The sequence below is a fragment of the Mastacembelus armatus genome, chromosome 6, assembly GCF_900324485.2.
Source record: "Mastacembelus armatus chromosome 6, fMasArm1.2, whole genome shotgun sequence".
Lineage (NCBI taxonomy): Eukaryota > Metazoa > Chordata > Actinopteri > Synbranchiformes > Mastacembelidae > Mastacembelus > Mastacembelus armatus.
In genome coordinates this window covers 22,426,391-22,449,568 of record NC_046638.1, presented here as the reverse complement: position 1 = coordinate 22,449,568, position 23,178 = coordinate 22,426,391, and the positions used below count along the sequence as shown (strand labels likewise).

The following is a 23,178-nucleotide window of genomic DNA, read 5'->3' as shown; positions in this document are numbered from 1 at the left end:
CTAAATGTGCAGTGAAACATAAAAGGTACAAAAATGAAAATAAATGATTGCTTCTGAAACTTTCCAAGCAATCTGCTAATGAGAGTTTCTTGGGATGCACCTGACATCCAATACCTGACCTATCCATTACATTTCCATCACATAGTCATAACAAGTCATATTTAACATAGTCATATTTTTAGCTGATAGCTCTGCAATGCACTTGGTGAAAGTTTTGTAGTGAGCATAACATCATGAGTAAAATTTGTTTGGTTAATGACTCCTGATGTCACTCAATTATCAGCTAAAGACAAATAATCATTATACTTCAACTAAACAACAAAGTTATGCTTCAGGATCAGAATCAGAAGCGACAGCAACAGACTGCAGACAAGTTGAAACATACACACAAACAAATTTCTTATATAATATTAGTGGAATACAAAAATTTGAACTGTTTTATTTGGTCTTTACGTGCCATTGGCTTCTGCTGCATGTGATTTCACATCTCTTTCTAGTCATATCTAGAAGTCATCAAAATAGGAAGATTGACATATGTCATATTTTTGGCAGTTTAATGTGGCTGCTATGAATGCTGCACACCCACATCAATGTCACCACACTCATGAGCACAGCACAAATGAGAGAATGAAGGTGACGTTACTGTATACAGAAGTCAGCCAGGTTCACTACACTGAATGGCAAAAATGAAAACATACATTACTGCCAGTCAAATGAAAAAATAAACACTGAAAACTAACACTTGAGCTCGGCTATTCCACAATGACTGCACAATTAGATCCAGCAAAAATCCATGCATGCTTTTTTATATCCAGCCAAAGGCTGTAATAGATGAAGAAAGGCAAAGATAGCATATCACTCCAGTTTAGTGAGATAGTTGGAGTCCTGGTACTCAAACACCGACAAGTAGCTGCTATTTTATGACAGGGATATTACATTTTGGGGTAAAATAATATCCCTCATTCTACCTGGATTGGACAATGACATTGTGTGCATGGTGTTGAATTAAGCATGCAGAAGTGGACAGAATCAGGGTCATGTCATGGCAAGCCTTTTCTTTCAAGTCTAGAGAGTTCTAGTAATTGATAAAAGGAACAGTTGGTGCCTGTCCATGGTTATCTATGTTTGCAGAATCAAAAGAATAGAGAGCCTACTCAGATAGTCCTTTGGTTCTGAGCCCTCCAGGTGGATAAACTATTTGTGAATAAGCTGATGAGGAGTACTGTATAAATATCACCACAGCCTGCTGAACAGCCATTTTTATAAAACATAGACTACCCATATCGATTGATGTTATGAATAAAACTATAAAAGGATGCAAAGTGGTTTACCATATATACAACGCAGATTAGTGTACCATAACTTTCATTTCTCTTACTATTGATGTGGTCTTACCTGTCCATCTTGACCAACATGCACTTGGTGGATCTGGAGGTTTCCCTGAAATAAAGAATATGCCACCAATCATTTAACCATTTCAACTGACAAATATAAATCCAGAAAGACAGAAAGATACAGATTCCCCATTTCAACACACCCCTATTCATCTTAGACTGCATGAACTACAGATTAGCAAAAACCTGCACTGTCACATGATTCAAGCCATTAAGCGGAGCTAAACTGAATCACTCCCTTTTGTGAAAAACAATATGCTGCAAGATAGTGTCAACAAAAGTGTCTGAACTGTTTCTACTAAAATCATGAACGGTTTGGCAGAGGAGTCGTCATACGTGATGACATGAATAAGAGAAGTAGATGCTATTCCCTTGTATTTTATATCATCTAATCCGGAATTTCCCACTGACACTTCTGTAAACAAAAACAGATTCACACAGGCAGTCTCATCAAAACACAATGCCCATTATAAAATCTCTCAATGCACACAGTGATATTAACAAGGCCGCATGAGAGCAGTGTTAATTTGACGTTGACAAAAATTATAACGAAAATACTTCATCAACGACAAGTTTTCACTGACGAAAATGAGACGATAACTAAATAAAAATTAAGTGGTGACGACGAAAACTATAATTAAAATATACTGACATTTTCGTTAACTAATAAAAACGAGAGGAAAATGTGAGTGAGGGACGTTTTTAGAAAAGATCCAATCAGACTTAATCCTGTAAGACACATTTGAAAAGTAACTGATCCACCTGAGTACACGACATCATCATAGCCTACACTGGGTTTGTGTCTGACTTAAACTATAATGAAATGGCAACAGCCTGGAGAAAACAAAGAGAAGATATATGGGTCAGTTTCATCTTTGATGCAGTGGTATTACTGCTAAATACAGTTTTTCTTTTAAATATTTTGGAAACTAAAACTAAAACAAACCAGATGACTAAAATATGACTAAAACTAAAATTGCATTTTAGTCAAAAGACTATGACTAAAACTAAATTAAAATCTGCTGTCAAAATTAACACTGACTGAGAGGACAGCATACAACCCATATTCAGCCAACCCCAAGTCTCAGCTGTTTTCTCTTGCTAATTATATTTCATGTATATATGCAGTGCTCACTGAGCTGCCATATGGCCATAGAGCAGTGTAAACTCTAAAACAGCTCATTTCCTTTTCAAGCACACTAGAAACCAATGTCTTTGATGAAAAGGGCCCTTTCCTAATGAAAACATATTCTGTGAGTGGCAGTTGGGGGAAGTGGGATTTTGTTGCTAAGCTTTGAACTCCAAAAAACAAACAATATCATGGAATAGGAAGGAGGGAGGGGGAAAAAAATCTGGATTCAGCCACAAAGAGCAGGAAAAGCTTTAGAGCTTTTCTGCCTCCAATTCACTTCTTCTCTCTCACTCAGTTGTGCCATTCTTCCTCTGAGTACCCGTCAGCACAACCGAAAGGGAAATGAGAAAAACACACGGTCAAGGTGTCAATTGCATTTGCACAAAACAGTCATGCGTGTGTGGCACGTATCATATACAGTATGTGATTACATGTGTATGTGGGTACACACACTGGCGCCTTGAAATAAATCTCTCTCCCACATCCTCGAAAAAAAAAATCATTAATGATGATGCTGATGTGGAAATTCCTCTTCTGAAGTCTATGTGGTTTAGAGTTAAGATTCTGATTTCATCTGGTGAGCCAGTGTTGTGTGTGCATGCCGACACGTCTGGTGGGGCACATAAGACAAGTCGGGATTGTTTGAGGAAAACGTCGTAAGTCAAAACATCATGAGAGTAGGTAGACATTTAAATATTAATATACAGAACCTTTGCATTTGCTAAAATCCTAAAGCTTAAGAGTTGTCATCTGCTCAGGTGCATTATCCTTTACTAAGATAGCTGCTGAACCATACGAGGTTAAAGTCACATATGATTCTTATCAAACATATCTGACGTGAAAAATAACACTTTGTTCTAGCAGGTTCTTTCACTTCTTTTAGAAGTAGACAAGCTCACAGAGTTGTGCAATCGCAAATTTGTCGATCATTGGGTAATGGGTGTAACAAAAAAATGAGAATTCTTCTTCCCCACAGATGAAGGTGGTCCAAACCTAATTTTACAAAGGAACACTTGGCCAGCTTTCAACATGATAGAGGGCCTTGGTACAGGATATTGTAGCTTGGTAGAAAAATGCACAAGACAGCAGTTCTCAGTACACAGTATGCTATCTAACGCATAAGAAACCTGACTTCTTATGAATGTCATACTGTATCATGAAAACCTTTATATAAAAGGTTGTTCATAATGATTGTTTTTTAACAACTTATTTAAATACAATAATATACACAATTCCCAATCTTAATATTTTAGTAAAGCTAAAACATTAATATTTGTCTTTTCTCCAAGGGTGATCGAGAGTCTAGCAAGCCAGAGGTTGACCCAATTACAAAACCCAACTTGTGGTACAACATACTGACAAATCCACACTGAGGTAATTTGCTTCCCAGCAAACCACATCTTCCCCAAGTATGAGTTCACAAGTGATAATTCTCTGTTCTCATTCTCACACAACACACACACTTGCCTCACTGTCCTGTGTGATCTGCACCTCCTCTCCTTGTGGTACCTGGGCAATGTGCAGCTGACCCTGAGGAATCTGAGACACAGATGAAAGATGGAAAAATTACCTAATTGTGATAAACAAATTAACAATTCTGCAAATCATGTTTTCTTCAATGCCAAATGGTGACACCTAGAAATAATTATCATTCAATTGTAAATTGCAGCTAAAGATGTTTGTATATTGTTCCACTGCAGCAGAGGGACAGGAAAAAAAGAGCTTTTTGTACAAAACAGGCTGTAACTCTGGAAGACACCCACTTGATTTGTCCAACTTTAACTGATGAGGCCTCATATTGACCTCACACAGAATGAGGAGTCTGGATTTTGTTTCTCATCACTTACATTGAAAGTACATTGGAAAGGGATCTCTTAATGAGAATGAACAGGAAGAATGACTACAACAAACAAATGTCAGAACTGCTGAAAGACAGCTAAAAAACTGAACCTTTCCTTTAAGCTTCACAACATACTGTTGCAAAACTGAATTACTGGATTTCTCCGCTATATTAGCAGTACTCATAAATTTAAGTCTGAACTGCACCCTTTAATACTTCTTAGAGTGTCTGCGGAGTAATTATTGCACAGTAAGCTCCTCATGATCTTTCTCTCCCAGTCTTGCACCTTCTTCCCTAACTGTTCTTCCTGCCTGTCCGCTCTCTATATTTTATGCCTGTTCTTTGCTTTCTGAGACAAGTCATCTTTCATAAGTATCCCCAAACCTATGGATCATGTGGCAATTTATTAACAACAGAAATACTCAATGCTCTGAATGATGAGGTGGTCATTACATTCAGGGTCTGCACCAATAAGCAGAGGTGGAGTCTCACAGCAGAAACTAGATAGCAAGGGTCCAGTTGTTTCCTCATTATCAGCCACCCATAATGCTTTATGGCATTTGTGCAGAATGCTGTATGTGTCACTGTGGTAGGTGATATGACCAGTTAACAAATACAAAAGACACAGAAACATAAAAATATATTTTTGAAAAAGAGAGAGAAAACAGTAGCTGATTGTAAGTGACACTCCTGATAAATACTGTGTAAGATACTTTGTTGTGTGTTTGGCAGTAAGTAAAATATAACCGCTCCAGAGGACACTTCTGATACTCACCACCTGAACTTGTCCATCTTCGCCAATACGGTGGAACTGAACTTGTTGATTGGCCAATGTGTAGTGTAAGGTCTGCTGGGTGGCAGTCTCAATGTGGGCTGTTTCTTCTCCAATGCTTCCCTCTGGACAGGAGAACAAGCTATATGGTTACTGGTGTACTCGTATAAGCAGGAATACTGTTCCCCTAATACCAGCACCTTTACATGAGGAACAAATAGAAGGTCTCTATGATGCAGACACAACCCCACATAAACTCACACACGATCATACAAAACGCATCAGTAACTCTTGTTTAAAAAAAAAAAAAAAAAAAAAATCAGGCTATTTCCCAGGTCATCTGCTGGATGATGGTGTGTTTATACTTTATCAAATGCCTAAATACACAAAGAGTCTCTAGCTAGCCATCCAAACGCACTCATGGTCTAGCAGCCAAACAAACTCCAGGCCTCAGTCCAAACACCCGCTATCACACCAGCAGTCTGAAACCCTCACATGGACGTGTCTTATCACTGGCTGATGCTCCACCACAACAACCCAAAGATGTCAAGACACCACGTCAGCAATCAAAGACAGCAGAGTGCTCAGTGAAAGTGGAGTCTACAGCAAAAACCACAAAATAAATAAAATTACATTTTTTCTGGGTATGATGTCAAAAGGTGCAGCAATGAAAGGACATTTAGAGAAGGGAGGTCAGAAAGGATTTGAGGTAACAAGTTAAAATTACTGAGAAAGGCAGTCTGCCTGTGGAAAAAAATAATTAAGGTTTAAATGTCATAAAACACACAGCAAATATCACACACTGCTCAACGGTTCTGTTTTGTGTTATATTGCTCTTAAAGGTACAACTATCTCCCATCTTTTGTCAGTATAACTATTACGTAAATAATCCTCAGCGCCTTTGTTTGCCAGACGAGGAAGCAAGAGCCAGGTGGCTTGTGGAAACTACAGTTTTGGTCTGAGCTCTACTTGCTGGTTCACTGGCAAATAATGGTTTTAAAAGCAGAAGAATTACCTCTTTCTGGTCCATTACCATGTAATCTGATTAAGGAAGGAATGATTGGTGTGTGTCTCTGCACGTTTGTGCATGCACCATCTGAACTAGTATTTTGGTTGTACACCCTGGAGTGTGTGTTGCCTGAAAAAGCAGGGCCTGATAATCCACCCCTGGTGTGTGCTCACAGGATATTTGGATTTCCCCTGCAGTCTTACTTTTCCCTGGTCAGAGGTGAGAGGTGATGGCTCACAGGGAGGGAAGGACAGAAGGCATTGTGTGCAGATTGCAACCATCTGCAGCAATACACACCATATCTACTTCAGGTCTTAAAATAGCTGATGAAAGAATAACTGTCTGAATTCACTGTGTGTGATTGTTGACATTCGTGGTACAATCATTCGTACAGTCATTTTCTTCTTGATTCATAGGTAGCTATGTCTGACACCACTTAACTGAGAAATTTCTCAGGAAGTAAACACTTCTATTCTTTCCTGGATGTGACCAGAGCAAATTCGCAGCTGAAATTCACAGTTTGAAAAATCTGAAATTCCTCTGCTGACAGCACAAAGTTAATGAGTTTCAGAACTATAAACCAAATGGTATTATGCTTCTTCTCTGAAAACCAGTACTGGTGTTACTGGCCTTTAAGCAAATACAAAGAGCAGCAGATGTCTCCTATTCAGCTTGACGTGTTCATGGTGCATCTTGTTTGAGTGAAAAACAAACACAGATGTAACAATATTATCTGATAATAGCTACAAGAGTGAAATATTATACATTTTAGTCGAGCTGATACTGGCTGTAATTATTGCACTGGACCAAATGTAAAACCATGTTTTATTCTAAAATGTACGTTTAAACCATGGGTGTCTAAGCTTTGAGAACTAAACGTGATTTCTTTATAGATTCAATGTGCTTTTTCTCTCTTTGGCACACTTACTTTATGTCTATGTCTGCACTTTACCTGTGACTGAAATGCGAGGTGTGCGTTTGGAGAAACTTTTGACAGCCAGGCTCTGGCCACGCTGCTTGCGTCTCCAGGCGGTGCGACACTTTGAGTCAATGCTTTGCTTGATGCGGTACCAGTCTGACTCAGTGATGCCAAATTTGTGGAACAGGTGACCTAAAGGGAGATGGAGAAGTAAAAGGTCATCACATAGTAAATGTATAAGTAAGTAAATGCTGCTGGCTTGGTCGTGAATGGGTGTGTCATATTCCTAACTTGACCTGTCCCAAGACCATCATCTTCATTTAATTTGCCTCCTCCTCCTCCTCTGTTTCAAGCAGTGAAGGAAATAAAACAGATGACCATGGAGCAAAATAAATAGATAAATGACTGTATACTATTGAGTTTTCTAAAATACTCCTGGCTCATTTTGAAATTCTTGGGGTACTACTGACCTTAACTTGAGAGTAACATCAGCAGCAGGACAAGATCAGCAAACCAAGAGTATCACAGGCTGACACTGGCTGCACATTTTGTAGTAAAATATAATAGTATTAACTGTTAGCAGGCTTGCTGGTGCTCCTAATACAGAACAGCATGCCTACATATAGTACATACAGTTTTGCACTAAAAATTGCAGCATTCAAAAAAAGGAGATTTTCAGCCAAACAAAAGAAAGCAACAGCCTGCAAACATATAGGTTGCACATAATTAAGCTGTCTGACTGGCCATATGAAAAGATGTTTACAACAGAGCCACTTCAGAAACTGAAGGAAACAACTCTCCTGATTTTGTTTACTTCTCCTCCATACACTGTGAGACGCAGTGTTTCCTCAGTGGGGGCATATAGAGGTGAGTCTGGATGCAGCTGTATTTAATGGCTGTCTACCACAATACTATGAAACTGTTTAAAGAGGGTTGAGCCACGTGAGAGCTATTCTCTACATAAATTAAGAACACAGTGATGGCCTGAAGGTAGAAAATGAGACAGCAGGAGATAGAGGGTATCTGCAAATAATGGGATGGCAGCATTTCACACCTAATGGGTCCTGTTCAGGCTAACAGGGCAGGTGCTCTTTCATTTTGGTTTTTTTTTTTCATGCCACCAGGATGATACACCCAAATCACCTGGCACTGCTGGCACCCTCTGTATACCTCTATGTTGGGCCCAATCTGCATTTGACTATACACACCCAAAGTCCTGTGAGGAAATGCAAGTAACCAAGTACACAAACACTTACGTATGACATAGGGAATATTTACTAAAACCTCCCACAGGTTGCACAACCTCAACTAGCAGCTAACACAGTGAACCATATAACATACAGAAATATGCACGTCTGCCATTATAACCCTGAGTCTGCTCAATCAGGAATCAAAATGTTCATTGAATTCAGGGTGACTCCATTAGGAACTTTTTACCACACACATGCTTGTCATTTAAAGTCTGGTATGTTATAAAATGTGTTGCACATTAGTGCGTGTGTGCAATGATGAATGCATGTTGTTGTAACTCGCCCTGTGAATACAGACGGCAGTCTATTTCTGTGTTCAATTCAGTGGTCCTTTGTAAGGGAAAAGGGATGAATTGTGGGGAGGTCTCAGAAAGTTCATTTCTTGCAGTAATGGCACAAGGATTTTAAACTCCAGCTAAGTGAAATTTATGAGTGTAATTTGAACTATGCCAAAAATCATGTAATAATCATGATAGAAAAACCGGTTACTAGATGGTACCTTGGCATTAGTGGGTGATTTTACCAATGAAGTCACAGACCACAGAGCCATATTCAAAGAGCTTTTTTCTGGATTCATTATGGTGTCAGTGCTGGTACTTAGAAATAGACATGATTTTTGTAATCCAGTTTGTCCTGTAATAATATTTACTACCAGGTCTACCCTCACTTGGTCCCAAAATGAAGGAGGCAGCATAGAATTGATACACCTGTCAACAGTAGACGGTTATGATGTTTTCACTCACAGCGAATGCCATAGATCATGAGCGGGTCTAGTTGCTTCTTGCCATGTTTGCCCTGCCCAGAGAGATTTGACATAGCCTGCACCTCTCGATGGAACAGGTAGTCCAGCAGTGTCAGTGCCATTTTCTCTGCTGTGCGGCAGTTTGTGGTGATATGAAGCATATCAGCTGGAGACACTGGGCAACGAACTCGCATCTCTGGGTTGTGCTCATCACCCAACCAGGTGCCATCCGGGTAATCATCTAATGAACAGAAATGGAAAAGGTCTTCAAATAAACTTCTCTCTCAGCAAACCTGTAATATGTCACCAACCCTGTAGTATGTACAGACTCTACAAAGTCTTCCATTACTGCAGAAAAGCTACGCTCTGTAAAATGCATTGATTGATAGACTGACAGATACACTGGTACAATCACTGAGATGTTTCTTGTGATACAATAGCACACCCATGTGGCAGTAAAGGAGAAGTAAGTGAATTGTGGGCAAAACCATGTTATTATTAAAGATATTAAAAAGCAGAATATGTGGTTTGGTGGTTAGCTCACAGCATATGTTAGCTGTTAAGCCCACAACACAAACAAAGCAAAAGACACACTGCTCTGAACACCACATGGTACCATCAAGCTAATGCTGAAAAACATAGTTTTGTCATGGTAAGCCACAGCTGCAAAAAAAGGAATAATAGTTTGTCTTTGAAGATAACTAAGAACTTACCCAAGGCCGCTCAAAATAACCCAACTAACAATCAGCATTATATAACAATATGGATTTCATTTAGGTTGCAGTATTAGAAATGAACTATTCTCTCTCAGGCTGAGCCAGAACCACTGAGCAATGCTACTGAAAACATTTATGACCAACCGGAGCATTTACCAATAGTGTGCGACAGAACCACAGGGCCATGAACATGACACATCAGCACAGTTTGATTTCCATTCAATATGGCGAACATTTGTATGAGTCACATTATCCATATTACATGAGACTAATCAGGTGTCCCTGCAAGTGGTGAGAAGTCAAAGTCTTGGGAGTTGTGGTGACAAAGCAAAGGGAGCCGTACTGTTGTGAAGTAACACCTCAAAGTCTTGTGTTTCCTCACTCGAGAAAAATTCAGCTCAAAGGTGAATCTTCAACATAACCAATATGTTCATTTTTACACAAATAAAAGGAAATGAGCAATAACACTTAGATATTGCAAGTGTTTTTATGTGTACAGCTAACAGTTTGGAGTCATACCTTCTGAGTTGAGTGTGATGAGAGTGACATTTTGGCCATTTTGTGAATTGCTGGAAGGGCCACCATTGGAAACAGAGTCACTGGCCTCAGAGCCACTCTCTTGTTCCTCCTGGCTTTCCTCTGGGCCCGGCACCTTTACTAGAATTGTGTTCTGCCGCCTCTTGCTCACCGCGCTGAAAGGGAACCCAAATATATAAATCACTAGGTTATACAAACACCCACTGAACTGGATGCCGCACAGTTTAACAGGCCATTACCAGTTGTTATCTTGACCATACATATGGCTCAGTAGGGTCCACTTCATGCATATTATCAATAACTCCAGTAATTAGGAGACCTGTAGTGGCTGTAGTAATAATCACACAAGCACAGAGGGAAATTAGGTGACATATACTGTAGAGTAAGTCTACAGAAGACTTTCCCACAGGAGACTGGTGTTTGAGTCCAGTAATACACATTGTGTTTTCCCCATAACCACTCTACAGCCATAATAATAAGATGATCATTGTAGGTACAATGATAAAGGCCTTGTAATGTAAAGGAAGTAGACCTAACCAAGTAGTTCAATGTCTAAATAAAACTGTTTATTATTATAAGCATAAAAATGAAGGTCTGTGGCATGATAACAACATACTAAGCCCACTAGTAGATGGAGTAGGGCCTTTCCAAGCCGTAAGTAGGGTCCAAAGTAGATGTGATAACAGGCCACTGAATGATGTAACAACACTCAAATTGGGAACAGCCACAAAAATCACACATGTGACCATCTTATAGAAGGAAGTCAGACTCTGCACAGTCCTCTATTGCCTGAACTGAAAACTGGGGAAAGGTTAATTTTGATGACCATTTCCCATTAGCAATAACAACACTGTTTGTGGGGCACTGTGCTGTGATGAGAAGAGTGTACTTCTGGCTAGACTCGGCATGTAGTGTGAATGTGCACCACTCACTTGCTGAGCAGGTTCTCAAGAGGGGTGTCTTCTTGGCTAGGGGTCTTTGCGTGTTCTCCACTCACTATCACATTTGTTTGTGGCACAACACTGAAGGAGAAGTTGAAAACATATTGATTATGTATGCATGCTTTACATGTAGTTCTTCCACTCCCAGTAATCACACTACAGTTATCTCTGCACTATGAAAGACTACACTACACTGGTAAGTATTTTCCTTCATCTACATTGGACTGCACTCTACACTTAAACGGACATAATCATTGATTGATGTAAAACATATTGCTGGGTAGACATTTCTAGCTTACCATCTCACTTTATTCCAAGTCTGTGTGGCCCCCTGAGGTGACCCTGCAACCATAGGAACCTGAATAGGACTCTTGGCACAGGGCACCATGCCATCCAGTTTGCGCCCAAGAGCTTTGCACGTAGCATCCAAAGCCTGTAATTTTGACTCAATTGCCTCTAGTCGCTGGCTGACTGATGTGGTGAATGAAACCAACAGGTTCTAGAAAGACAGAGAGTAAGACCTTTTTAAAACTGAAGAACTGAAATCATAATGCTCAGGTTAGCCAACATATGAGGTTTTGTGGAAGTAACAGTGAAATTATAAAAATATATGCCCTTTGCAAGGCTTCATTATATGCCCGTGATCCTGGTTAAAGAATAAGCGGGTACAGAAAATGGATGGATGGATGGATGGATGGATGCACTTTGCAATATCCATAATAAAAAGCTGGTACCTTAATAAAAGATATATCCTGGTTGTTCTCTTGACTGTTGCTTAACTTCCTCTTTTTCTTCTGAGGCCTTCCTTCATCGTCTTCATGATTATCCAGCATTTCTAGCATGAATCAAATATAGAGAGCCCCCAAAAGTTAGATTTCAATATAGGATTATCCACACTGAAGCTGTGTTCCTAGTCCAAGTATTGCATCTCTATCCAACAAAATCTAATTATGCAGAAAAAAGAATACAAGAAGTGCAATACTAAATCTCAAGTTATGTAAAAATTTGCTAAATTGTCAGGGACCTTACCAGTACGGTCATCCTGGTGAAATTCCTCCACTGTTATTTGGACAATTTCATCCAGATCTTGTTCGGACATTGTTCACAACTGAAATAAGAGGAAAACTTAACAAGAGAGCTAAAGATTGCTTTATTGACTCTCGATATCTCCCAGCTGTACTACTGGAAATAATGTACTTAAAATTTGATGTCATTTAATGTCAGACTTCATATACTGCATTTCATGTTTGTAATGTTCAGGTATGTTTCAGTGTTTCTTACTGACGTAAGCAACCTTTTGTCTGGAACAGTTACAAGAAAGTAAAGACAGTTAAGATTGCAGAAGGACTTTAGGCTTACCATGCCAAATACAACCCCATATTTTCTTTTAAATTTTGATGACAATATGATTGGATTTTTTTTACTATGTACACCCAACAAAACTACAATACACAGCAAACAAATTAGATTTGGTTCACTTGGTTTTAATTTTTCAAAATATATAGTAAACAGGACATTTTACTGTGTACAAATCAACTAATCAACTTGTGGGTGATTTCTGACGGGACAATGCAATCTGCACATTTTTTAAATGACCACAACCTTCAGAATTTCTGTACTACCATTTCTTGTAAGTTACCTAGTTCCAGTTTAAACCCATTTATGAACATCTGACTGAGCAGATACAATCCTGCAGTCTGACATTATGATTGATGCCTCATCCTAAAGTATTCATTGCTGTGGTATTGTTATGGACATGTGTTTTCCAAGCTATTAAATCCCAGTTACACGCATCTATATCCCAAAAAAAATATTCAGCTGGAGGAAAACTCTTTTACTTAAGTGTGTTGCAAATTCTATTACTAAACACCAGTAGTACTTAGACTGATTCTGACAGTATGGGGAAAAATTGAATATTATCTTTGAACAGAGACCAAAACCATACTTTGGGTATGCCCTGAATCGGCATTTGTAGTCTGATTTTATAGGGTTTTGAAGGGGTTAAATCAATGCAGGCTGTATAATAGCTCATATTTTATTCATATAACCACAGTCATGGGCACCTTTTCAGCTTTAAGTCTATTGTCTTCACTTTACCCCCATAGCTACAGTGACTGTATATTGAACTCCAAGCACAAGCCACGTATTGGAAACCACACAGCAGTAACGTTGCTGAACATCAAACAAGACGGAAGCTGTAGCTGCTGTTGTGCATGTGTACAGTACTTCAGCTGGTCAGGCCTATACATGGCACCAAATATTGCTACGCCTCTAACTTGTAGGTAATATTTTAGTATGTGCTGCTTTCATTGGTTGCCTGGATGTTTCATTTGCCTGTAAGGCTTTATTTTCTTGTCCTGTCTTTTACCATAGAGGTTCTTTATCCTATCAAGAAACTGCTCAGCGTACATATGCTACAATAAAACTGCTTTTCTGTCCCCTACTGATATTTGTTACAGACACATATCAGCAAAGTGGATGGAGTTCAGTCCATGCAAGTGAGAGCTGTGATGAATTTGATAAGTATACATTCCTTGCTATTCTGTATGCCTCTGTCCTGTACAAACACAAATAGGAGTAAAACTTTTCTGCATATCACATCAAGTTGCTTTTTATTTGTAAGTGCTGTGCTCTTAAGCCTATCAATGATTCTTCATATGAATCCATTAGCATCTATTAGGCATTTAACAGAGAAGAATGAGAGAAAATTTGACAGCTCTAAAAACAGAGATGACACTCACAACTCAGTGTTAAAATAGTCCACCATGACTGAATTTTGATTACAACTAATAGTTATTGTACCACAGCAGCCACCTTACACAATCACAATGACAAAAACACATTGAAACTTTGTTTATTTATTTTATTTAATAAATGAATGGAAATATATATGTTAACTGAATTAATCACCTAAAATGAATTACAATAACATAGTAATTACTATATTTTCATACTATATGTACATTATGTCTCCTGAGATGAGAGAACTAAGATCCAGACACAAGTAAAAGTGTTTCTGTGCATCAACCTTGTGTTGGTCAATTTCTCTACTGTCACCAATTTCAGTCCAATCTAAATAAATAAGGTCAATTTTGTGATGATCATCAAAATCCTGTAACAGCTAATCAATCGTCAATGATAGAAACTGTCAGTAGCCGTTAGCATTTTATTAACTAGTTAGCGTGTATTAACTGACAGTATAGAAAATAAGAGTTTATATATTGCTTTGGCCAAACCATATTTCGCCCGATTGCCATTTCATAAGCTATCACGACCCTGGAAATATCTGTTATTAAAATCGCCCTGATGTGGTTAACTACGTTTACATTGGTTCTTCGCCGCCAACACAGAGGCTAAGCTAACTGGGTGGGGGTCTTTTAACGCTGTGCATCATGAGCGAAACAAACCGAGGAACCTGCCAAACTTGACATGTTGGCTGACTAACTCACGCATTTATGTAATTTCACCCCTTAGCTACCGTTATTACCACGACATTTCGGCAAAGCGTCCGATGTTACTTTAGTTACCTAACCTAAACAAACCTATGCGGTTAGCTCCTAGCTAAAGTTAGCAGACGTTGCTAATGCAGATCGTGCTACCGTTAAAGCTGAAGCAGTCACTGTTTTAGCTAGCGTGGTGATTAGCATGCTAGTCAGGCCTAAAGGCCGCCAAAATGTCACGCAGGAATATTAAACTGTCGGAGGAAATAACAATAAAATATGATTTTGATTCGGTGTTTTTCCCCCCACTGCAGGCACACAACACACGCACCGTGTTAAGATTGGGTTATATTACCGTGTGAACGATGAATTCTCGTGGTGTTTGTAGAAATTCCGATAACGGCGTCGTTCCTCGCGAGAGATGAGCCCTGACCGAGGTGTGCGTCTCACGCGGAGGCTTGTTCTGCGGCCCATAGGTGCCCAGTCTCAGCTGACACACAAAAGCATTATCACGTTTAATATTATCACAACAGAAGGAAACTAAAGCACTTAGATGGCTCTAAGTTGTTTAATATTTCCAGGTTAATAATTTAAATGACAAAATTAGTGCTGAAATGGGTCACTAAGTAAGTTATAAATCAATGATAAAGGAACAAATGTGTTAGTGCTCAAATGTTACTCAATTGTACTTCTGAATAACCTGAAATGCAGTATATGAATTACTTTGCAAAACAGTTTTAACTCTAATTTTCAGGAAAAAATATAATGTGGTCAAGGGCTTTCTTTCTGTTAAATCGTTTCTTTCGTATATCTGATCAGATGAGAGGGGTTGTATCGACAGGTGTGACGGTAGAGTTTTATCGGTTTTACCAATAAAGGTTTCACTGCTTTAACTGAAAGGAGCGAAAAGATTATCGAGCCAGCCAGGAGTCGAACCTAGAATCTTCTGATCCGTAGTCAGACGCGTTATCCATTGCGCCACTGGCCCAATGCAAGTACTAAGTTACGTGACCTGCTATAAAAAATATACATTCCGGTAATGGCAAGTCAATTATATTTATATAAATAGATTTGTAAACAATTTAAATTTAAATCTGAATTTTCGTTTAGTTAAGGTACCGTATCATAAATGTACAAAATAAAAAAAAAAAAGTCAAGGGCTTCTGGTGCAGCAGTTACTTGGTGGTAGCAGACTAAGCACAAGTGTATTACTGTGGCATTACTGTATGTCTTTCAATTTACTGTACAATTTACTGGGTCATTTTGTAAATTAGTCAGTACTGTATTCTGAAATTGACACATACTAACAACACTCCTAAATAAACGCCGTTTTAATAAGGGTTGTTTGGTGGGTCCAGAGATGTTAGTGAAAACAAAATAATTGGAGTTACTTTTATAGTACAGGTCTGTAAATCCGCTTGTCCACATTCAGAATGAAATTGACAGATTGGAGCAATATGAGCTTTTCAGAGACTGAAATCCTTTATGGCCTATGGGTGGCTGGGAGAATAGCAGGTAGGAGGCGGGACATCTACTTTCTGTATGTTGAAGGTCACGGGCCACTGCTTGGTTAAAGGGGAAAGGCTTCAGACACGGCGCAGTCTGCCTTTGTAGGAGTTTGACAGAACTACACACAGACACTAACTATGGAGTTCCGTGTAAAGCTTACCTTTATCCCTCTCCTGTTTGTTTTATTCCTTTCTGTAGGTGCAAATCTTCATGGTAAGTAGAAAAAAAAACATTTTACAGGGACTGTTTGGGTTTAGGTGTAGCTCTGACTGCAATGTTAATCTGAAGGCTGATATAGCTACAGTTGATCTATTGCTTGACTTTGTTAACGTGTTCATATTTTATGGAGCCTTAGTAGAGGTCTCAACTGACGGGCGAATGTAGTATCACATTTTGAGGGTGCTCTGCCCCCAAGTAGAATGTGGGATTTATTCAGGGCCCTATACCCAGTGGTCTTTCTGGTGACTAAATCCTGCTCTAGCCCCTTATCTCAATCTCTATCCTCCTCGCTTCCTCTTTGCGCTGTCAACTAAATAGCAAACTTAACATCCAATCACAGAATCTATAATAAGAGCTATAAATGCATCCATATTGATTTATAATGTTATTCTAATTGAGTATTGGGTTTCTTTGGATAATGCAGTCAGGTAATGTCATTTTGACCTCACTCTTTCACCTGAACCTTGTTTTCATTGAAAAAAAAAAAAAAAAAAAAAATATATATATATATATATATATATATATATATATATATATATTTTTTTTTTTTAATATATATATATATATACTTTTTTTTTTTCAATAACTTCTTTGTGTTACTGCATAGCCAATATGTGCAATTCCTTTAAAAACTATATGCAATTTAGCAGTAGTTTGTTAATTAGCCACATGGAACAAGGTTACCCTTATGTCTAGTGTAAACATACAACTGAATTTTCTTTCATTTGTTAGTGAAGAATAATTGCAGTGCTTTGTGGTACTACACGCTATTGTTATTTCACAGCACTTACACTAAGATGTTACAGCGCATCACTTAGCTCATTACCTGGGGGTGCAGCTAAGTCAACTCACAATATTTGACAATATTTACACCATGGAGATGTAACCACACACTTTCTAAGTCACAGTAATAATGATCTAATGAGCATAGTCTGAACACGCAGTGACTGTGTTTTCTAACATTAAGGTTTCAACTTAACTTGTGGATTTAATCCCCACCATGAAATCATCTTCTACATTGCTCTTTGTCATAGACCAAGCAGTAAGGCACAAGGACACCAAGTGTGGAAAGCAAAAGAAATGGATTTATTTCCAATTTAAGATAATTACCAAAATAATCTCAAGCTTAAAAATGTAAGCAAACAACAAAATCAAAAACATAACTTCAAAAACCTAGGGCCCTAAACACATGAGGTCAACTAAACATACAGGAACTCAAGACTGAACAAAAGACCTGACCTAACCTAAGAAACACAAGGGAAGGTATATATAGACAAAGGCCAGCCTTAATTAAACAGACAGGGGACAGGAAACACATAATTAAACTAACACTACATCCTAAATTCAATATGAAGAGTAAAATTAAGTATTCACAAACAAACCTATTAACTCAAACTAAACAAAAGCAATCAAAAAATAAACAAAAGCTTCAAAATAAACTTTAACTCCAGTGCTGGTAGACTCCCCTCCTGGACACCCCAGTTGGCCTCTTCCACTTCCTGCTGGTTATCTGTAAGAAGCCTTCTCAACAGGTTCACCACCTTTTGGCCAGCAGGAGGACTCTCCAGAACACTCAAAAAGAAAAGGTAAAACAAATTACTCGAACATAAGACAGAATGTTACCTAAAATGCGTGCACTCAAATCAGATAACAGACCGCCTAAATAAACTGTATGAAATCAAAAGACTATGTGTAATTATTACTTGTAAAAAGTAAATGTAGAAAATACAGAAAAAATAGAAAATATACTAACACTGTGACAGTGTGGCCGTCACATGCAGATTACAAACAAATTTGCAAAATCTGACATAAGTTAATTATAGGCCTAATGATGATGTTATAATGTTTATGGTTGCTGAGATGAATTTTAGGTGTGCTTGAGCACACTTGAAAAGGGTCTGAAATCGAACCAAGGTTAAAATTACATAACAAGGAGTTCCGGTTGTACAAACAAATACTTTAGGTCTATTTATTGTAGTGTAAAATTCACAATGGCGTCACGTGATACATCATCTACCTAAAGAAGTTTGAGCTGTTTGACAATCTTGCTCTTTTGACTTCTTAGTTTCTACTGACAGCAGTTTGTATTGGGTTGTGTTGGGCATGTGTAATAATATAGGTCTGTCTGCTGTGTGAAGGTCTACAAATGTTATTACATTATAATGAAAATTCAACTGAGACTAAAGAAAAACAGCAGTGATAGGACATAATTAGTGACACCAAAGTGAAACATGTTTTATAGAAAACATAAACAGCCATAATAACAGTTCTTTTTTATTCTTTTATTACCGAGAAGAGCGCTTAAGCTGAAAAGCTCCCTGAAGTCCGATGTGAGCAGTTCAATGTGTCAAACTTAATTTGATTTTCACAAAATCAGGTGCATGGCATTGAAAACAGTAAAAAACGACACTTCTGAAAGGCTTTTTTTTCAATGGCAAATATATTTTTTTAATTGCAATATTTTTAATTCTTCTGATTCTTCTGTTTTTCAATGCCAAAGAGTTTTCTTTTTGCTTTTTTCAGTTTCAGATTTCTGTGATTGCTTTGCCGTGGAGGGAAGAGCTCTGATGGGCCAAGTCTTATTGGGGGGGGGGGGGGGGGCTAAACCGATGCACGTCATGTCTTTACTGCCGTAGCCTCACAAGTGCAGTTAAAGGAAAAGCTTCAGCCATGAAATTCCGTGCACAGCTCACCTTTTCCCCTCTGCTGTTTGTTTTATTTCTCTCTGTAGATGCAAACCTCCATGGTAAGTAGAGGAAAACCTGCGCATTTGTTTTCACAGTGACGTTGAGCGATCGAAGTAGGAGGCTTTGGTTTTAGATGGCGCTCTGACTAATGTTAATCTGAAGACTACAGCTGCAGTAAATCGGTGGCTTGACTGGGTTTGTGGACACTTTGTTAACATGCGACGTTTCCACTGACGATACTTTGTGTCCAAATATATAAAATTATATATCAAGGAGTTCTGGGTGTACAAACAAATACTTTAGGTCTATATATTGTGGTGTAAAATAAACAGAAGGGTGCAATGTGACACATGATTTACTTAAAGAAGTTTTATCCTTTTGACAGTCTAACTCTTTTGCTGTTTTTATTTTAAGGTCTTATCCAGCAGAAACTGGAAATTAGATGCAGAAACACAATTATACAGTGGAGTCATTGGGACAAGCTTGTATGCATAAATACAGACAAAAAACAGTTAAATCATCAAATTCCTTAGACCAGTTATTGCAAAATACAGCCCTAACGCATTCAAAGTGTATGTTACACCTACCCATAACATTGCAAAACTGCAGTGACTGGGCCAAAGTTGCATCAGGGTGTAGCTGTGTAACATGACCTGCACAGCCAGTTTTGAGAATTTGTGTCTTACCGATACCATTAATCCTTACCTGGCAGACCTACATCAAAGCTTTATTTCATTACATTATGCACCTATAATGTTAGTTACGCAGTACATTCAAAAAGTATTTACACCCCCCTTCATTTTTTCAGTTTTGTTGCATGTTGCAGCCTGATAGCACAATTGTTTAAATTCATTTTTTTCTCATTATCTTCTAATATCTCTGCAGCACCTGAAGTCCATACAAAGCTCGGGAGCCTGAGAGGGAAGTATGTGACTGTAAAGGGTAAAGAGACTGGGGTCCATGCCTACCTGGGTGTCCCATTTGCCAAGCCCCCTGTAGACCCAGCTCTGAGATTTGCTGCGCCTCAGCCAGTAGAGGGATGGGAAGGAGTGAAAGATGCCACCCAGCAGCCATTCATGTAAGTCACCCTAAGCTCATACCATCCTTAGAGCCTTAGAGGAATCATGCCCAGAGTTTAATAAAAATGTTCTTGCTCTTAGGTGTATTCAGAATAAAAAGCTTCTTCTTGATCTGCTTGATAAACTTGGTGGCATAATGGCAGATATTCCAGATATTTCAGAAGACTGTCTTTACCTCAACATTTACTCTCCCGCAAGCAGAGCACATGATGCCAAGCTACCAGTAAGACTCCACTGCTGCACTGTTTTGTCAGCATCAGTTTAAGGATTAAGTCAGGTTACAGTAATAAGGAGGAGATGGTTTTTGTGAAAAACAGTCCTTTTTTACCTCACCAGGTCATGGTTTGGATCCATGGTGGAGGGTTTACTCTGGGAGCAGTTTCAGTGTATGATGGCTCAGCCCTGGCTGCTTACCAGGATGTGGTAGTGGTTTTGATACAGTACCGCCTGGGACCTGTGGGATTTCTCAGGTAAAATGACTCAAGCTATTAAGTGCAGTATGATTAAATATATTAAGGTGATGTTCTACTGCTTTTAATCTGATCAGCCTGTGAAAAACTCAAAACTGTGTCATTTTGCATGTTCTACCCAGCACTGGAGATAAGCACATGTCAGGCAACTTTGGATTGCTGGACCAGGTGCAAGCTCTGAAGTGGATCCAGCAGCACATTCACAACTTTGGGGGAGACCCAGACTTAGTCTCTGTATTTGGAGAGTCTGCTGGTGGAATGAGCACATCTCTCTTGGTAAGGAGCAGTCTGCAGATAAAAATTCAACAACACATTTACATTTATTTGCACATCGTTCATTGTTATTGTTGTTTGTATCAACAGCTTCTGTCACCATTGTCTGATGGACTGTTCCACCATGCCATTGCTGAGAGTGGCACTGCAGCATTAGATTTACTTTTATCAAATGAACCTTTACCAGTGATGCAGGTTGTCAATGTACTTATTCTGTGCATAAGCATTTTTCATTAGATGATACTGCCAATATTACAACATCTTTGTGTTTCTAAATCCTAATTTCTCTTCTCAGATGGTAGCAAATGTATCTGGCTGTGGTTTTGAAAGCACAGGGCAGTTTGCTGATTGTATGAGAAACCTCGATATTGATACTATTTTGACTGTTGTGAAGGTGAGAGATGCTGCATGTTAAACTGATACAGAGTGACTTGATTAATTGAGCATGAGCTTAAAATGTCTCCTGCGGGTTTTCTGTGAAATGCTCAGTGTTATGTAGTCTTTTCTCTATATTGACATTTTCTCTTACATTTTATTCACTCAAGGATGAAAGATTGAGATTTCCTATAAAGGTTGATGGCCACTTCCTAACAAAACCTGTGGATGAACTGTTCCACAAACATGAACTGCACAGAGTGCCCTTCATGACTGGTGTTAATAATGATGAAGGAGGCTGGTTACTGAATAATGTAAGTACAAAAGCTAAATTGTTTTTTAATTTGTGACCAAGGAGTTCAGCAATTTTGTCCATGTCTAAAATGTTAATTGCAGCTGTGTCTGTTTTTAGTACTTTGCTCCTCAAAACTGGACAAAGGGGATAGACCGTGAGGAGATCGTGAAGAGGTTGTCCATCTTCTTCCCTGATGTAAGACTGACACTGCACAGCATTACAGTATTGCTTTTCTTTATCCTGCTCAAGCTTCTTCGACAAATGTGTCTCTTGTTTTCTTAAGCCTGAACATGCAAACATCAGAGAGATGATAACAGATGAATATATTGGAATCGGGGATGATCGTGTGAAAAATAGAGATGGATTCACTGAGATGCTTGGAGATGTGTTGTTTACCATTCCAGCCATTAAGGTTGCTAATTATCACAGAGGTAATTTTTTTTTACAGACGACTATGTTATTTATCTAAGAGCAAATATTTCCTGTCACACACATTCATAAACAAAACATATGACGCCCAATTGTCTGCTACCAGATGCTGGCGCCCCTGTTTACCTGTATGAGTATCACCATCCTCCCAAATTTCTGCAAGCCAAAAGGCCAAGCTTTGTTGGCTGTGACCATGGAGATGAAATCTTTACAGTGCTTGGACTTTGTTTCACAACCACCCAAGTCAAATTACCTGGTAGGTGCAATATATAAAAAGCCTAGCTTCATCCACCTGATGTGATGTTTGTCTTTGGGTGTTCTGGAGTGCAAAGTGTTTCTCGTCATTTTAGAAGCATGCCCTGAAGAAGAGGAAGAGTTTAGCAAAATCATGATGAGCTACTGGGGAAACTTTGCTCGCACAGGGTAGGTATTACCTTTCTTTATACAGAAACTCATTATATAAACGACGATAAGACAGATTTGTTTTAACTTGTGTTTGTGTGTAGGTCTCCTAATGGAGATGGTCTTGTCCACTGGCCAAAGTATGGCACAGAAGAAGACTACCTGGCAATTGGTCTAAAGGAGCAAATAGCTGGTCATCATCTGAAGAAGGACCGGTTTGTCTTTTTCACACAGATCCTGCAAGAGAAGCTGCGACAACTTAGAGAGAAGAGAGAGCATGGAGAGCTGTAGTCACCTATTGACTCAATTCTTTAACTGATTTCATTGTTAATCACAAATCAGACAAAGATTAGATTCACTGTGAAACATTTCTCAAACTACTGTGATAATATTTTAACCATTTGAAATATTTAGTAGCATATTGAAAGCACCATAGATTGCATGAAATTTGTAATGGAATTCCTGTCAAAACTTATCCTCACAATACAAAGGAGAGAGTGAGTTAAAACTTAATAGTGAGGTCTATATTGTTTTTAACCACTAGGTATATCAGATATCTGTTTTGAGTCTAAGGCAGACAGCTTAAAGTTTTGTCAAATCTAAAATTACAGCAGAACAGGTGTCTAAAGTGGATCTACAGCCCATGTATTGAATCTCTCCTTAATAATGTGGACTTTAAAATAAAATAAACATATTGCTTATTTAATTCTTCATTCATATAGACACAAAAATAAAAAATGGGAATACA

The 23,178-nt window shown here is 38.6% G+C and overlaps 2 protein-coding genes and 1 non-coding gene across 5 annotated transcripts in view; 1 reads left to right on the top strand and 2 right to left on the bottom strand.

Moving 5' to 3' along the window:
* The window catches only part of banp (BTG3 associated nuclear protein), a 30,313-nt gene extending 15,131 nt beyond the window's left edge, over positions 1–15,182 (bottom strand). Inside the window, exons 1-11 of the mRNA XM_026310391.1 lie at positions 15,048–15,182; positions 12,282–12,360; positions 11,987–12,087; positions 11,552–11,751; positions 11,244–11,333; positions 10,294–10,466; positions 9,060–9,299; positions 7,100–7,258; positions 5,142–5,263; positions 3,994–4,065; positions 1,396–1,440 (exon numbers count right to left, since the gene is read on the bottom strand). Of these exons, the coding sequence (XP_026166176.1) occupies positions 1,396–1,440; positions 3,994–4,065; positions 5,142–5,263; positions 7,100–7,258; positions 9,060–9,299; positions 10,294–10,466; positions 11,244–11,333; positions 11,552–11,751; positions 11,987–12,087; positions 12,282–12,351 (1,272 nt within the window). The 5' untranslated portion in view covers positions 12,352–12,360; positions 15,048–15,182. The remainder of the gene's footprint in view (positions 1–1,395; positions 1,441–3,993; positions 4,066–5,141; positions 5,264–7,099; positions 7,259–9,059; positions 9,300–10,293; positions 10,467–11,243; positions 11,334–11,551; positions 11,752–11,986; positions 12,088–12,281; positions 12,361–15,047) is intronic.
* Positions 15,183–15,607: 425 nt separating this feature from the next.
* On the bottom strand, positions 15,608–15,680 carry trnar-acg (transfer RNA arginine (anticodon ACG)). Its single transcript has one exon. It is a non-coding gene; the product is annotated as a tRNA-Arg (tRNA).
* A 580-nt stretch (positions 15,681–16,260) lies between these two features.
* Positions 16,261–23,131, top strand: LOC113132389 (fatty acyl-CoA hydrolase precursor, medium chain-like). Of its 3 annotated transcripts, none has more exons than XM_026310389.2 (13): positions 16,261–16,414; positions 19,993–20,185; positions 20,268–20,409; positions 20,523–20,656; positions 20,779–20,932; positions 21,020–21,124; positions 21,225–21,323; positions 21,475–21,618; positions 21,717–21,794; positions 21,883–22,030; positions 22,135–22,284; positions 22,379–22,451; positions 22,535–23,131. In XM_026310389.2, exons 1-13 carry the CDS (start codon positions 16,339–16,341, stop codon positions 22,719–22,721), a joined length of 1,683 nt encoding a protein of 560 aa, XP_026166174.1. In that variant the 5' UTR covers positions 16,261–16,338; the 3' UTR covers positions 22,722–23,131. The 3 variants fall into 3 exon arrangements, with proteins under 3 accessions (XP_026166174.1, XP_026166175.1, XP_026166173.1); XM_026310390.2 differs by lacking the exon at positions 16,261–16,414 and adding an exon at positions 19,027–19,166 and having other exon boundaries at positions 22,382–22,451; XM_026310388.2 differs by lacking the exon at positions 16,261–16,414 and adding an exon at positions 19,027–19,166.
* Positions 23,132–23,178: the final 47 nt, after the last annotated feature.